Source organism: Felis catus, chromosome B2, assembly GCF_018350175.1.
Source record: "Felis catus isolate Fca126 chromosome B2, F.catus_Fca126_mat1.0, whole genome shotgun sequence".
NCBI lineage: Eukaryota > Metazoa > Chordata > Mammalia > Carnivora > Felidae > Felis > Felis catus.
The window spans coordinates 62,087,256-62,104,185 of record NC_058372.1 but is presented as its reverse complement, the minus strand read 5'-3'; the positions used below and the strand labels follow the sequence as shown (position 1 = coordinate 62,104,185).

General features: G+C 36.6%; 1 protein-coding gene across 4 annotated transcripts in view; it reads right to left on the bottom strand.

Moving 5' to 3' along the window:
• Positions 1-16,930, bottom strand: part of ADGRB3 (adhesion G protein-coupled receptor B3) — a 728,500-nt gene that overhangs the window by 395,868 nt on the left and 315,702 nt on the right. For all 4 annotated transcript variants that reach the window (XM_011282405.4, XM_011282404.4, XM_006931831.5 and 1 more), the window contains 2 exons: positions 12,144-12,308; positions 11,531-11,695 (listed from right to left, as the gene is read on the bottom strand). In XM_011282405.4, coding sequence (XP_011280707.1) covers positions 11,531-11,695; positions 12,144-12,308 — 330 coding nt within the window. The remainder of the gene's footprint in view (positions 1-11,530; positions 11,696-12,143; positions 12,309-16,930) is intronic.

Sequence of the window (16,930 nt, the reverse complement as noted above, 5' to 3'; positions counted from 1 at the left end):
GTGAGGGAGATAATAAGTGGAGAAATTATAATACAGCAGGATGTCCACTATGATCTGAGAAGTTCTGGCTCCTCTAGGAGTACTATGGGGGAGAGTATGTCAGTGGAAGACTTCCAGAAGCGATGTCCAAGTTGAAGTGTAAAGGATAAGTAAGAGTTGGCCAATGAGGAAAGGAAAAGTGTGCCTTGGGAACCACAGGTCAGAAGACCCAGGGGGCAAGGAGAAACTTGTTGTATCCAGCATTTCAGAATGGCTAGAGTAGAAAGTTGGGGATGAGTAGAAGTGAGTAATTACTAGAGGGAGAGGGGTGATAAATAATAAGATAAACTAGGAGTTTGAACTTAAGGGCAAGGCAAGTTTGTTATTGTGTTCTGAATGCTATACATGCAGTTTGGGAAATGGACTGAAGGAAGGTGAGACTGAAGGCAGGAGGGCCTGTGACAACCTAAACGCAATAATCAGGAAGGGGTGTGGCATCACAGGAAATGGCAACTGGAAGTAGGTGGATTCAAAAATCTATCTAAGATGTAGGATGATCTCAGCAATGTGGCTGGGTGTAGGAGACGAGGAAGTAAGAGAAATAAAAGATGAAACTCAGGTCTCCAGGAAGAGTACCTGCTGTGCTACAGCGTCAGTTAGAGCACACGAGGAAGACAGGGCTTGGGAGAGAAGATGCTGAAAACAGTTCTGAGTTTGAGATATCTGAGCACATTTGATATTGTCACAAAGGCATTTGGTGTATGAAACTAAAGTTCAGGAGAAAAACATAAGCGAAAGAGAGAGATTTGTGTTAAGTTTTGTTTTCCTGTTTAATGCTACCTATGCATATTTTGTGAATTATACATAGGGGTACCTGGGTGACTCGGCTGGTTAAGCTTAAGCATCTGACTCTTGATTTCGGCTCAGGTCACGATCTTGCGGTTCATGGGATCAAGCCTGCAAGTGTGGGGCCTGCTTAGGATTTTCTCCCTCTCTCTCTGCCCCTCCCCTGCTCTCTCTCTCTCTCTCTCTCTCTCTCTCTCTCTCTCTCTGTTTCAAAATAAATAAATAAACATTTTTTTTTAGAAAAGAAAATACATAATTAGTACACATAACTCTCTGTGCTCAAAATAAAAACATTATTGTAGGGCCATATGAAGGATTCTCGTTTTTTATGCCTTAGCAAAATGGAACAGCAACTCTGTTCATCAGCTGAAAGATCCCACCGCCTGCTATGACTAGTGCAAAGATATACAAACCCATTTGTAAGATACAACTGTACTTGAAGTCACAAGTATGTAGTTAGCATGCTGTCTTAAAACAAGGTAGCAATTACCTAGTGATTAGCTGTTAATCTGTCTATTCAAACTGATTTTCTGTCTCTTAAAAATAGCAAAATTATACAGGGCTTAAATCAATTTGATGTGGAAAATTAGTTTTCACCCCTATGCTAGAATTTCAGCATTAAAGAGAAATTGATTCTACACTGTAGAGTTGGCATGCAGGGGGAAAAAAAAGAAAGAAAGAAAAGAAAAAGAAAAAACATGTACTATACATGACCCCAATTTCAAATTTCACTTGCTGGCAATTCATTAATTCTTATGTTTTGGGACTTCCCCATGCTGGGGATGCAGAGGTGAATGAGATAGATCCGGTCCCTGTGCTCACACAGTTTACAGCTCTCATTTCAGCAAGGGAACCCACTCAAGTGAAGAATTCATGGTGCTGCTAAGGTCTGAGGGAAAAAGAAAGGCATTTATCAAATGTGTTTTGTAATAGCATTCCTCACACAGAAATGGTTTTTATCAGTGTCGAGTTGAAAGAACATACAATTACAACAGCAATATGTACATATCATTGTGACTTAGGCACTCTTCTAAGTGCATTACATTTTTAATTCATTTCATTCTCATCATAAGAATGAGGTAGATAAACTTATTACTCTCTTTTTAAACGCGAGGAAACCAAGGCATAGAGAAATCACTAGGCAAGGAGGTGGTAGGTAGACCTATGTCAATCAAACAAGTCTCTCAGTCCATTCTCTGGGAATCTTAACACTGTCTCCAAGCATCTGTTGTAGTGGTAAACAAGGTATTTAAATATTTTGAAAAAAGTGTATCTGTAAATCTTGAAGGTAGCAAATTGCACACCTTATTTCATTTATTATTTTAAAGATTTTACTTTTAAGTAATCTCTAAACCCAACGTTCAACTCAAACTTCCAACCTGAGATCAAGAGTTTGTCAGGCGTCCCAGCAAAGCGCAAGCTTTAAATTCATGAGCAGACAGTGCGTGTTGCACTGCCTGTTCAAGGACTAGTGTTTATACATACATACCTAGGAAAAAATCTGATTAACTTCGTTTTAGTCCTCTATTTCAACTTAGTGGACAAGGTCACTCTAGTTTGAACCTGTTAACAAGATTACTAATAATAATAAAAAGAGAGCTAACATTAATTGAAAGGATTAATTCTAAGTAATTATTTACTAGCTTTAAGTGAGGCAAAGTTTTATATTGGGGTATGCTCGATGTTTCCAGCTAGAGAATTGCATTTACTTGCCTTTTTATATGATCTTAGGAACTGTTGATAACGGTGCTTCATAGCTTTTTCCTGGTCGTTGCACATGTAGAAAATGAAAACATTTGGAGGCACACTAGGGTAATGGGCAAGGCTACTCTAGGCTAGGCTAGAGACTGCCCGCCACAGCCTCCTCCTGTCAGCTGCCCTGAGGCCTTAGGAATCCCTATTTGAGTATATCTGGGACCAATCCTAGCCTGACAGGTGGCTATGGGACTGCCTTGAGGAGCTCTGACCTAAAAGTATTAGCAGGGCTGAGATTGGGAGAAATTGAATAACTTGCTATAAAGACACATATTTTTCTTAATTCTAACATCTCAATGATTTATTTCTAAAGAAGGAGGTCTCATGCCACAAACTCTACTATTCAAATTCTACTTAGGTAAATTAACAGAATTTTGAAAGAGTAAAATGATTATAAAAGGTAAGGCGTTATGATCATAGTCATTTTGAATTTTTTATTCAGATGCTTTTATACAAATTGTTGTATTTTGAATTGCATATTTTACTTTATACAAATAGTTCAGTAACAATGTTTATGATATGGAATGAAAACTTCAAAGGGGCATATGTTTAATGGCCTACATTCAACTAGGTTCAAAGCAGAGGAGGGGATTTGGGAATCTGAAAACAGATAATTCTATAGATATAGATAATATAGATAATTCATTTGTAAATGATCTGGAATTCTAACTAAGAGATATAATAACATATATAATAATACAATATAATAATAATATATAGTAAGGGAAGCACAAAGCAAGCCTATAGAGATTCAAAGAAGAAAGCACTCATACAATTGTAGAAGAAATAAGAATGATTAAAGAAGTAGACAACTTTTGGTGGATTGGACGCACAAGATATTCCCATGGAGTAACAGCAGGTAAAGAAGAAGGGGAACAGGGACCCTATAGGAGCCCAGGTGAATAAGTAAGAGTAAGGAGAGAATATGTGTCCCCACACCCAGGAACCAGGTACTAGATCTGTTATGTTATGTATATGTTACAACCTATAAATGAGTAGATGGTGATGACCTTGGAAAGCTAATAAACTGATAGATTGAGATACTATATTACCAGGGATTCCAATAAGCACTGAACTGGGCAAGTAATGAGTAGCCACAGCTTTTTTTTTTGTTTTTTAGCAAGTGAGTCACATGACTAAGGTCATGAAAAGGGGAGAATAATCAGATGAACTTGTGTGGAAGAGTTTAGAAAAGGTGATTGCTGTAGTAATATGGGTAATGGAGAAAGAGGGCCTGGAATGCTATTTAATAATTCTAATTACCTATAGCATTGTATCATTTCATACTTGACACAATCGCCTGAGACACATATCATTAGCCCCATTTTACATATGAGGACACTGAGGCCCAAAGCGAGACTTTGATTCCCCTGCCGGGGCACTTTATCCACAATGCTCCTTCCTACTAGTAGGCAGTGTTCAGGGAAACAGAAAGCAGGCCCACTGAGGAAAGAGTTGATGGAGATGGAATCCATCACTAGGAAAGGTAAGAATTAGAAATTACTTTAGATGAGGGGTGCCTGGGTGGCTCAGTTGCTTTAGCATCTGACTCTTGATTTCAGTGCAGGTCATGATCTCGCGATTCATGGGTTTGAGCCCCGCAGCAGGCTCCTCACTCTCAGTGTGGAGCCTGCTTGGTATTCTCTCCCCTTCTCTCTCTGCCCCTCCCCCATCACTCTCAAAATTATTAAATAAATAAACTTACAAAAAAGTACTTCAGATGACAAGAAGGATTTGGTGGTCAGACAAAAACGTTCTCCTGCTGACATGGAGAATGATTTGATACCCCAATTGGAAAGGTCTGTCAGGTATTTGCAATAAATTAGGCATAGAGATGCAAATTTGTGGGTGCTTCTCACAAGTGATAGCTAAAGAGAGAGAGCAACTAAAGAGCACCAGGAGCATGATCGATGATTGATCGTAGGGTCATTCCCAAATCAGGACATATAAGGAGTGGATGAGAAATGTCAAGGACTAATTAAGGTTCAGTGTCTTAGTAAACATTGAACCCAAAGAGCGGTTTTACTAATTGCTTGAATTTTATTAATCTAGAAATAATTAAGTGGTTCCTAATATACATTTATTTTTACTATAAAAACAATGTGGGATGAAAGGAAGAAACAAAAACATAGTAAAAAGTGTTGCTTAAAATTTCTGTTTCAGTTTGAGAATGATCAACATATTGCCAGATAGTCCTAAATTGGACAACGTAGGAGAATATAGGATTACAGTAAATTGCTCTTTAGGTTTCTACCGTGACAGAAGCTATGAGAGTTTTCCCAAAGTCTCATCTGATGAGCAACCTGATAAGACAGATTATGACAATAATTTTCTCCATAGCAACAGGTTTGAATAATGGATACATGGTACTATCTGGTATACACATTGATTATTTTAGACCCCAGTGGTTCTTTTTTAATTCTGCCTATAAAATTTAGCTGATTTGTTGCAGAACTGCAGACTGGAGTAGGTAATAAAACCCATGTTTTACAGGAAGATTGGATACTTTCTTAGATATTTATTAAGCAATAGGTGATCTCTCTTGCCTATGGAGTATCTTCAAGTTCTAATTTATTTCCCTGCTTTTTAGAATGTATCTGAGGTGACTTGGCAAGAACAAATAGAACACTGAGATGAAAGAAGTCAATACTCAGTGCCACCTACTGTCAACACTGAACTCAGTGTTTTTTTTTAGGTAAGTGAACACTTGGGTGCAACATTGCTGTGTCCAAAAATCTTCTGTGCAGACATTTGCCTTAAATGTTGGAAACTGAATAGGTATTAATATAATTCCTTATAGGATATACACATAGCATTTGGTAGAAAATAATAAAAATTCTAATGGAGTAGGGGTGTTAAACAGTGTTAAATACACTGTTAGTGATTACCCTTGTGGTTTGGAATGAAAAGGGAGAGTAGGCGCCAATTCGTATGTGAATATTTCAATACAGAGAAGTATACATTTTTTCTCTTTAGAAATGTAAATTTTACCTCACATATTTGGGTTTCTAATCATGATTACGTTTAGCTTTAAAAATGCGGTGGTTCACACAATGTAGAAGGCTAACTTGTTAAACTTGTTGCTAACAAAGATAAATGTGGTGATAGTGATTGATTCAACACTCCTCCAAACTGGAACTGAGTAAAGAATAAGTCAATGTGAGCCAAGACCTCGTCCTGCTCTCTGATACTTGTCCCCCACTCACATACTATATACCTGTGCATATATTATATAGTAGGTAATAACCTTGAAGGATAAGAGGCAGTGAAAATGAACTCCTGGGGCACCTGGGTGGCTCAGTCGGTTGAGCGTCCAACTTCGGCTCAGGTCATGATCTCAGTTTGTGGGTTCAAGCCCCGCATCAGGCTCTGTGCTGACCCCTTGCTCAGAGCCTGGAGCCTGCTTCAGATTCTGTGTCTCCTTGTCTCTCTACCCCTCCCCCACTAATGCTTTGTCTCACTCTGTTTCTCAAAAATAAATAAATGTAAAAAAATAAAATAAAAACATTAAAGAAAATGAACTTCTGCACAGGAAGAGAGCTGCTGGGATGGCAGCATTACAGATCTGTGTCCTGGAAGTGCACAGCTTTATAGCAAATGTGTTCAAACAACTTCATATCAAGTTGTTTCTTCTGCTCTCCATGAAACAGGAACAATAGCAATTGGAGAACTGAAAGTCAAAAAATGACTAAATCATCCTTTTTTGTCCACAGTGATTAGTTAATAGCCCTATTTTTTAAGTGACAACTATAAAGAGATCTTATTTTGGTTGAAGAATGAGTTGGCTAGGGAGATTTGAAATGGATTGCCTGTATTAACTGATTACAGGAACCATCCCCTCATCATTTAGGAAGTGATATAAACAAAATAAAATTCTACAGTCTTGTTCAAGAGATATCTCAATTTTGACCAGTGTAGCTGAGGCAGAGGACTGTTTTCCACTTTATGGTAATTTTATCACCTAATATTTATTTATTTATTTATTTATTTATTTATTTATTTATAATTATTTACTAATTTTTGCTACAGGCAGTGTTTGGGTAATCTGCAAAGGGTAATCTGCAGTATCATCGATATCACTTGAGAGTTTGTTAGAAATGCAGATTCACAGGCCCATATTATACCTACTGAATCTGATTCTCTGGAAGTTTGCCTTAGGAAACTGTGTTTTGTTTTTAGTATTATCTTTTTAATGTTTATTTATTTTTGAGACAGAGACAGAGACAGCCGAGTGGGGGAGGGGCATAAAGAGAAGGAGACAAAGAATCTGAAGCAGGCTTCAGGCTCTGAGCTGTCAGCACAGAGCTCAATGTGGGGCTTGAACCCAGAAACTGAGAGATCATGACCTGAGCCAAAGTCAGCTGCTTAACTGACTGAGTTACCCAGGGACCCAGGAATCTGTGTTTTAACAAGCTCTCTGGATGATACTTAGATCTGCTAAAATTTGAAAACACAAGACTGGATAATGAGGAAAGGCACTCAAAGAAGTCAGAAAGCTTAGAGTAAGCAAACTTTGTGATTCCTTCTTCCCACCAAAGCTGAATTAAAAGAAAATCACTTAGAAAGCAAATGAAAAGTCTCTCTTGTCTCTAGAGAAGACATAATCCCATTGGACAGCAATGTTACAAAGATAAGGAATAGTCGTTTGCAGAATGGCATTTCTCCTAAGTGGGGAGGGGGCTTATAGTTACGGTATTACAGGGCATAAATTTTTTTTAATGTTTATTTATTTTTGACAGAGAGAGAGAGAGAGAGAGAGAGAGAGAGAGAGAGAGAGAGAGCATGAGCGGGGGAGGGGCAGAGAGAGAGGGAGACACAGAATCCAAAGCAGGCTCCAGGCTCTGAGCTGTCAGCACAGAGCCCAACGCATGGCTCCAACTCGCAGACTGCGAGATCATGACCTTAGCCGAAGTCGGATGCTCAAAGGACTGAGCCAACCAGGCGGGGGCATAAATTCTAATACGAATGCATTACAATGTTCAATACAAGTTTGGGATTACAAACATTACTGCTGACTTCCTTTGGTATGAATACTTAGAGTTAAATATCACAATAATTGCTACATCTCTGATCTAAGTTATTAGACCACAGTACATAAATGTACTGTGCACATATTTCCCAAGTTTTTCTCAGCACATTCAACCTATGGGCTTCACTCATCACTTGCAGACAAAACACTGGTAACTCCAAAAAAGAGCATTTTATGGACAAATAAAGTATAACTTCTACCTGTGAATGGTAGATCCCAACTAGCATTACCCTTAATGACTAAAGAATAATAGATCTAAGAACTGGACCTAGAAATAGCCATCCCCTCCCCTGGGAACGGAGCAAGGAGGTCCCCAGGAAGCCTGAAAGTTTACATAGGCCAATCCACCAGTAACATCAGTAACATCTGCCTTCGGAATGATGTTAACCAGAAATATCGGAAATATTGGGGAAAAACACAAAAGCTAAAAATAGTTTTCATATTGTAGCAATAAAAAATCAGAGAAGCTATTACCTTTCAACTGTTTTAACCCTCAAAGTCTGGGGATGTACAATGAGATTAAGATCAATGAAATCACTAGTTGGTGAATTGGACCAATTTAAAAATTAACCAACTTAATTGTCACTCTGTAGCTACTCTATTCCTCAGCTAACAGTATTTAAAATATACATATGTAATTTTTTCATCCCTCTAAGTCTCTTTCCTTATGAAGACAAAAACATTATCTTATTTTTGGTAATGATGTTCTTTTTAATTTTTTTTAATGTTTATTTATTTTTGAGAGAGAGAGAGAGCGCGGGGGGGAAGGGGCAGAGAGAGAAGGAGACACAGAATCCAAAGCAGGTTACAGGTTCTGAGCTGTCAGCACAGAGCCTGACACGGGGCTCGAACTCACAAACCATGAGATCATGACCTAAGCCAAGTCGGATGCTTAACCGACTGAGCCACCCAGGTGCCCCGTGATGCTCTTTTTAATACGTGTATTTTATGTATTTACTAGTAAAAAAAAATCGTATTCTCTTTGGGAAAATATTTTTCATTTTCCATTTTTGGTAGACATCATAACAGCTTTTGATTAAATCCAGATGATTAATCATTATTTTCATTAATTATCCAGACAAAGATGTGCGTACATTATACTTCTACTTCCTGACAACAGAGGGTCTCTTGGCAAACTTGATTAATTTGTTTTGCATCCAAATTAACTGAAGCATAAAAATGAATACTAGTAATTTCCAGCAATCTGAAGAAAAATTAAAGATAAACAGTAGGAAAAATAATAGTAGAAAAAAACACATTGTTTTACAAGAAACATTTGTTAAGGCTTTGTCATTGACAAAAAGAAAAAAAATGCCTTAGTAACTGTTGAGAAAATATGAAAGTTTTCTCAATTTATATTGTTAATATTTAATTTTGGAGCCATATAATGGTGGAAATCAGGAGTGCTTCTTATCATTTTGAATTCATATGGCCTCAAGAATTAACAAAACTAACTTTAGATCTTTTTTAAGCTCTAAAAAACCCTGCTAACAGATCATTACTCTTAGAGTCCAATATGCTGGACACAAAAATAATGTATATTGACCATAGGGAAGCAATTGTGCAGAGTTGGAATGCCAATATAGAAATCAAATCCACTATGGAAAACTTAGTTATTTATTTACAATCCTGCTCTCTTGACACAATAATGTGGGAATGAGGGGATTGCACGTAGAACAGACAAAGGATAAATAGAAAGGAAATCTTCCTTTATTTTGATAAAAACACTCTATACAGATGCAGAGGTATATCTGAAATTAATAGTCATATATAATTTTCGAGGTATAACTCTGATTTGTATAAAGGTACCAGTTTAAGATATTTTCAAAAGCCTCGCTCATATATTCATTTATTTTACCCCTGTATAACCACTAATTTGTGAACTAGTTAGCTGATTTCAATACTTCATTTTAATTAGAAAACATTATTGCGGCACCTAGGTGGCTCAGTCAGTTGACCTGGGATCTCGGCTCACTTCACGATCTCATGGTTCGTGGGTTTGAGCCACAGGTCAGACTTTGAACTGACAGCATATTCTCTCTCTCTCTGCCCCTCTCTGCCCTCAAAAACAAATAAACATTAAAAAAAAATTTCTTTAAGGAAACATTATTTATACACTTGGAGGTAATTTCAAGAGATTTCAAATTACATTATTGAAAAGAGTAAAATGAAAATGCTAAGGTTAATACCATATACGTGTGTGTGCACATATACACACATATATATAAAATATAAAATACTATAATTTTATATAATAATTTTTCAACCTGCCTTAAATCATGAAGCCAGCAGACAAACTAAGTGTATAAGGTATACTATCTTTTTTGTAAATAGATATGTAAAATGTTTTTCAAACAGCAGGTGGCAATCTTTGTAAATGTGATTGCAGCAACAACATTTTTAACTGTACATATGCAGATGAAAGACGGTTTTAAATGGCCGGTTAAGATCCTTGGCATATTCACAATAGTTTAGATAACTTCAAATATTAAAAGGGTCTTATTTAATCATGTCTTACTGTTCTAATGAAATTTCTTTTTGGGCAAATAAGTGTTTTGTTTAATGTTTCTTAATTCTTATGGAGCACAGGTGGAATTTCACATTACTAATCTTGTATAGGTATCCCTAATAAAATTCTACTTGGTGGTTATCACTTATCATTCTGAATTCAGGTGGTCTTAAGAATTAACAAAGATAATTTTAGATCTTTTCTAAGCTCTAAAAAAATCCTACTGACATATTGTTACTCTTAGAACCCAGTTTCTATTGGTATTAGTGTTGAACTGTGAGAAGTCTTTAGAATTCTAACTATGGAGAAAAACAAAGCTTTGACTCATGGATATCTCTTAGAATGCCTTGTTTGTTTGTTTTTTCCCCAAACTGATGCAGTCACATTTGGAAATCCATTGCTTTCTGAACTGAAAAGGAACCTTAAACAGCTGAACTCTCCACACCTATTGGAACTAGATGGCCAGAGAGATAAGCTAGCTTGCCCACAAGGCATTACTAGCAGAAAGTGCCTCTAATAGGGTCTTCAAATTCTTTTAAGTTTTCAGCGCTTCCTTTATATACAGCTATGAAACTTAAAAATTTCATCCTATCATCTTTTTAGTATGTTTATAATAATTTTGTCTATGGTATCATTCTAAAATCCTAATTTTCAATTATTTATTGAGTCCTCAGTATGTCAATAATATTTTATGTAATGTATGCACAATTAGGAAGGAGTCTTTGTTGTAAAAATGGTCTATTAAAATATATGATCAGTAATCTGGGCAATTGTTGACTTTTCATTTTTTTCTATCCTTATTTGTAAAATCCTTTAATGTAGTAACATTTCCATTCTTTCACCACTAATTAAGACCTTATGTTTTCATTTTAAAATGCATTCCTCCTAGCAGAAAATGGGACAACCAGGGCAAGTTAATGGGGATGCCCAAAGTCCTACATGGGGATGGATTAACAGAGAAATTTAAAAGTTTCTGAATTTCAAACATCATCTCTTTATTTTCTCACTCAGCTATCTAACACTTATATCTTTCTACTTCTATCATAAATAATCTAAGGCAACTGGTTTTGTGTTCTCAGTCAACAAATACTTCAAGAACATAGTGAAAAATATAGTACCCCAAACTAATTTAAATCCTGTCTAGCCATGTTATTGTTCAATTGGGCTTCCTTTGTATAATCACATTTTTCAATGTGATATTACAGCAAATAATTAAAAAACTCATGGAGGCAACAGTCTATGGCACATAAACAGAAGAAACCTCATACATACATTACAGAAACAAGTAAACTGCCACTTATCATTAGCAATCCTTCAATTGAGCAATTATTGCCCTTAATGACAATACTTTTAATCCTTTTTTTTTAAGGTAACAAAATATTTCCATTGGGATAAACTCAGTTCATTCTCACCAGGACATCGTTGCTCACTGCATCTTCTCACTTCTTCACCTGTTCCTTCACATTGCTGTCCTGTTATTGCTGCACCCTGACAAGTCCTTATTCGCCTTTCCCAGCCGCCATCACAGGACTTGGAACATCCGCTCCAATGACCCCACTGATTCCACTGACCATTGGCTGAAAGAAATGCATCGTGGTCAATGGCAGTAGCCTACTGAAACTGTTTTAAGAATTTTGAAATCTGAGGACCATTACTGTCTGTTCATTTTTTATTAAGCTACCACAACAAACACGCTGTATTCAAATATTTGGCTTGCTAGTCAAATATAGAGCACTGTGATTAACATAAGTTTATGTAAATTTGTCAGAATCTTCAAATGGACATTGAAACTTGTAAAAAGGACAAGTTCAGTGCTAAGCTTCATCAACTTAATTTGTATTTAATCTAAGAATCTCCAGAATTTTGTTGCTTCATGAGTATGGCATACAGTAGAATTAGCTCTGGTACAAGTGGTATCATTTACCAGAAATACAGAATCATCTAATTGTCCCATGATTGTCTGGCACGGTTCTGCCACATTTTATAAATGGCAGACATTCTTTAAATGTAGTGATCAGGCCTCACCTGTACACTCAGGGTTATAGCACTCTCTGCTTTCTGCCCATGGCCCTCTGCATTCAGAGCCCCCATGAGCTGCTGCAGTACACTGCCGGCTTCTCTGCTGGGTCCCATTCGAGCATGTCACTGAGCACTGACTCCATGAACTCCACTCTTGCCACTGCCCATCGACTGCCAAAGCAGAAAGAGAGACAGTGTAAGGAGATGGTCTGATAGAGAGAGCTGTCCAGAAAGTATAAATTAAAATTAACCTTGGAGATGAATCTCAACCAGGAAACTCTAAGTGAATACAATGGAAAGTCACATTGGCATTAGATTTTATTATTACCCCCCCCAAACTATTATTACCTTATTTTCTCATTTCTATTTCCTTCTATGTATCCAGTTTCTCTTTTGAGCCACTATTGCTTCAAAAATATTTATTGATTACTCAACAATGAGAGATCTCGAGCTAGGAGATGAGTACACAGAACAGTGAACAAAATAAATCCCGACCAATAACTCATAGAGCTCATGTTTTAAAGAAGGAATGAAACAACTAACTAAAAGCTAAATAAATTAATTATATAGCATTGTCTCAAAGGATAATTTCAAGACACTGTAAGAGTTTGCAGGGCCTGAGGAGTCTTCTTTGACAAAGTGAAGTTTCAGGCAAGCCTTGAAGAATGAGAAATAACATGACAGATGTTACGAGAAATAGGGAAATAAAAGAATAGGAATCCTACCCTCAAAAAATTTGTAATTTAGTAGAAGAATCACATTATGCACATGAATACATAAATAAAAGGTTAAAAGCAGTAACATCTTAACATGGCACATAAAGTAAATTATCACATCTACTTAGGGATAATTATGTTAGATTGATATGGTGAGATCTGGATAATTCAGACAAAGGAGACAGCACCCACAAAGGCATAATCCTATAGACCATAAAATACAAGTGAGCAAAGGAATCAGGCAAAAATATTTATCCAATTTAGAATGCATAAACTAGAATATAAGTATTATAAATGCACTGGTATATGACTGTCTGCTTTTTTCTCCATATCATTCCATGGTTCTTAGTTTCATTGCAGTGAGAGAGAATTCACCATAAATCCAAAACTCCAACATAAGATAATACTGCGGTGAAAACTCATCCACCCATCCAAACAAACAAAAAAGACTGGCAGAATATGAGTAAGTATTGTCAACCTAATTTCAGGCCTTGCAGGTAGCTATTAAAAAAGAAGATTATTTAATAGGTATCTACCTGTACTTAATAAACTCCTTGTGAGATTAAAAATCATGAAATACCAATTTAATCATCCCATTCATGTAATTTTTGCCTTTCACTTCATTAAAATATCTGATACAATCCTACTGGCTATGTAGTCCATTTGCCAGACAAATTAAGAAAAGGCTAGTGAATCAATGGAATGTTATAAATTACCCATTTCCTCTCTATTTTGGCTTTAAAGATGAGTGCATTTCTCACTTCAGAAGTTTGCTTTTCAAAGATAGTATCTCTTGAGCTTGCATTATGAGCTCTCACTATACTAGGCACTCCTAGAAGAGTTTACAAAAATAAGATTTGTATCTGCACCTTATCATCTTTTGGGAAAAGAATGTACAGGTATTCAAATTTGTGACAATATTCAGAAAGCAACACATAAACAAAGACAAATTAGAGGATTTCAACCTGACTGAAAGCTGAGTGACTAGAATAAAGGAGTATGTGATGTCCTTGAGAATTCTGGTTTGAGGTAAACTTGTAGTTATCTTTATTTTTTAAATGAATGTAACAGTTACACACTCACTGGCAAAGAAGAGAGGATAAGTCTTTCCAGCTAAGAAGATGTGGAGTCAGGTATGAGCAAATCAAAGGTGGAAATCAGAGAGAAGATAATTTGGCAGGGTGTTGTATTATCGGTGAGAAATAAGAAAAGACCTTGCTGAGATTAGGAAAAATGAGAATATTTGTGAAGTGTTTTGCTCAATAGGGTTTTCCTAAAAGAAGACTTTGCACCACCATTAGTAAATAAATAAATACATAAATACATAAATAAATAAATAAATAAAGTAAGTAAGTAAGTAAGTAAGTAAGTAAGTAAAAACATTTTAAATTCATACATTTGTAGTATTAGTCATTCAGTCCTTTCTGCCAATATACACATTCTGTTTTGGTTGAAGTTCAAGAATGGGTTAACATTAAACTTTTGAGGGACTTTTTGAGGTTCAACACAACCAAACACTTCAACAAAACATATATTTTAGATAGGTACAGTTTTGCTCATAAAGTTAGTTACAGAAAAGAAATAGCAATGAAACTGAAGTCCTATCAAGTGGATGTTTTCACACTGAAAACTAGTTCCTTTTACTGAACATTATCTGCACCATTATGAAAGACCTGATTTGACAAAGTGACTGAGAAAAAAGAGGAAAACCCAATATTCCTTTGGAATGTTAAGTCAAATTTATTGGGAAAATGGAAAATTGAGAAGTTAGAACCAGAGAGATACGTCAATTTAGTTTAAAGCATTAGACAACAGACATACACATGAAAGAATTTCTTTTAGTGCCAAGTGTGGGACATTGCTTTATTTAATTTTTTTTTCAGTTTGATACCCTTAAATTAAAAAAAAATCATTTAATTGTGTTCTTTTTAGGGACATCAGACTCAAGACCTTTCAGGAAATGGTAGAGTTATTTTACCAAATTGGGAAAAAGTTGAGGATTTTGAGAGGTGGAAATTAAGAGTTTTGTGTTAGACATTTAGCCATTTTTAAAAATTTTTTTTAACGTTTATTTATTTATTTTTTTGAGACAGAGAGAGAGACAGAGCATGAATGGGGGAGGGTCAGAGAGAGCAAGACACAGAATCTGAAACAGACTCCAGGCTCTGAGCTGTCAGCACAGAGCCCGACGCAGGGCTCGAACTCACGGACAGCGAGATCATGACCTGAGCCGAAGTCGACCGCCCAACCGACTGAGCCACCCAGGTGCCCCGACATTTAGCCATTTCTAAGAAGGACATATGTATTATATTTTAGGTATAAATGTCAAGATATTTAAAAATAAAAACCATTCACCATATGATCTATTTTATATTTATTTTTATAACCACTTATCTAAGTACTACAAGAAATGAAGTGGCTGCCTTTTTTGTTTTTATCGGATGCTTTACTGGGAATCTTTCATCCCTACATTCAGGTTTCCTTTCCACTTGGGTGAGTATGGAGGCAGCAGAGAAAACCAGCCCTTTTCCCCACCACCCACCTGCCCTGTATACCACAGACTTCCAGTATTTTTAAGAGATACACTCCAGAAGCACTGCAAATCCACAAACTTGAAAATACTTCAAAGTTTCTTTCTAAAATTGTGTTCCTACTGAACGATGATTAACATCTTATTCGGTCAGAAAAGAGGTCTCAATAATTAGAGAAAATGTAAACACTCCAAACCTCTTCCTGGAGTCCTCTAATTCACCATAGGTAAAGGAACAAAGAAAGTACACTGTGACACTGCTAGACTCTGGGAAAACTGTAGTGATAAAGACCCACCAAGCTGTCTTCTCACGGAACATATAGTCTGAGAGGGGAGTGAAGACAGATGATAAACAAGTAAATGAATGAACAAGAGAGTTTTAGCCAGAAGTGTCATAAAGACAATGTGATGAAAGAGGACAACGTGTTAGGGTATGCTCAGCCATGCCTCTCAGAAAAACAAAACAAAAAACAAAAACTCACATATTAGAGCTGAGTCCTGAGTCATTAACAGCAGCCGGAAATGTGAAGATCTGTGAAAATCTTTATTTACACAGGTACAAAGTCCTGAGGCCAAGAAAATTTTGTGTATTCCAGAAAAGAGAAAAGGCAGGGGCTTCTGGGGATCACAAAAAGGGGGAGAGTGGCAGGAGATGGGCTCAACAGTGTGCAGAAGCCAAATCCATGGGGCCCTCCAGTCCTTGTGACCAGGTCATATCAGAAGCCACGAGAGGATTTGAAAGTAGAGAAATGATGTGATGTAATTTATACCTTAATATTTAATTTTGGAGTTGTGATGATAATGGATTGTACAGGGCAAGCTTCAGTCTTGTGAGATAGTAGGGGACTATGCTGTAGCCCAGACAGAGGTGACAGTAGCTTAGATTATAGTGCCATCAGTCGAGACAGAAAGAAGTGGATGAACTTGTGGTGCTGTCTAGATGTACAGCTGATAGGTTGGCAGTGGAGCATAGTAAAACAGAGAATCCTGGTCGACTTTCAGATTTCTGGCTTACTGAAACAGGTAAATGGTGGACCCTTATGCTGAACTGTATTAGACTAGGATTCAAACACATCAGGGGGTATATAGCCCTGATATCAAAATGTCTATTTTGAATATGTTGAATTTGTGATACCATTATAGTCATAATGCAGGGGGTCCTATATCACATTACCCCTGTTTAAAATTAGGCCTCCCAAAAGTACTTGAAATGTAATCATCCCTCCTCTCTTTTCTTTTTTTGGAACACTGTTTGGTAAATATTGCATTAAATTACGTAATTTCTTCTATAATATGTAGCTCAGTTAAGAACACCTTTTTAGGCTTTTTCCATTTCTCTTCATTTCCATCATAAGCATTTGCAGTACATTTTTTTGTAGTGTTATTTTTTCAGTTTAGAAACTCCAATTGCCTATTATTTTATGAGCTATCCTACAAAGGTGACTAAGAATAGAGAATAATAAGGCTGTGTTTTGAAGCTGGGAGAGTGCTGAGAGATCAGCCTGTCTTACCATCATGCAGTGTGCTTCCTTATACAACAATGTCAC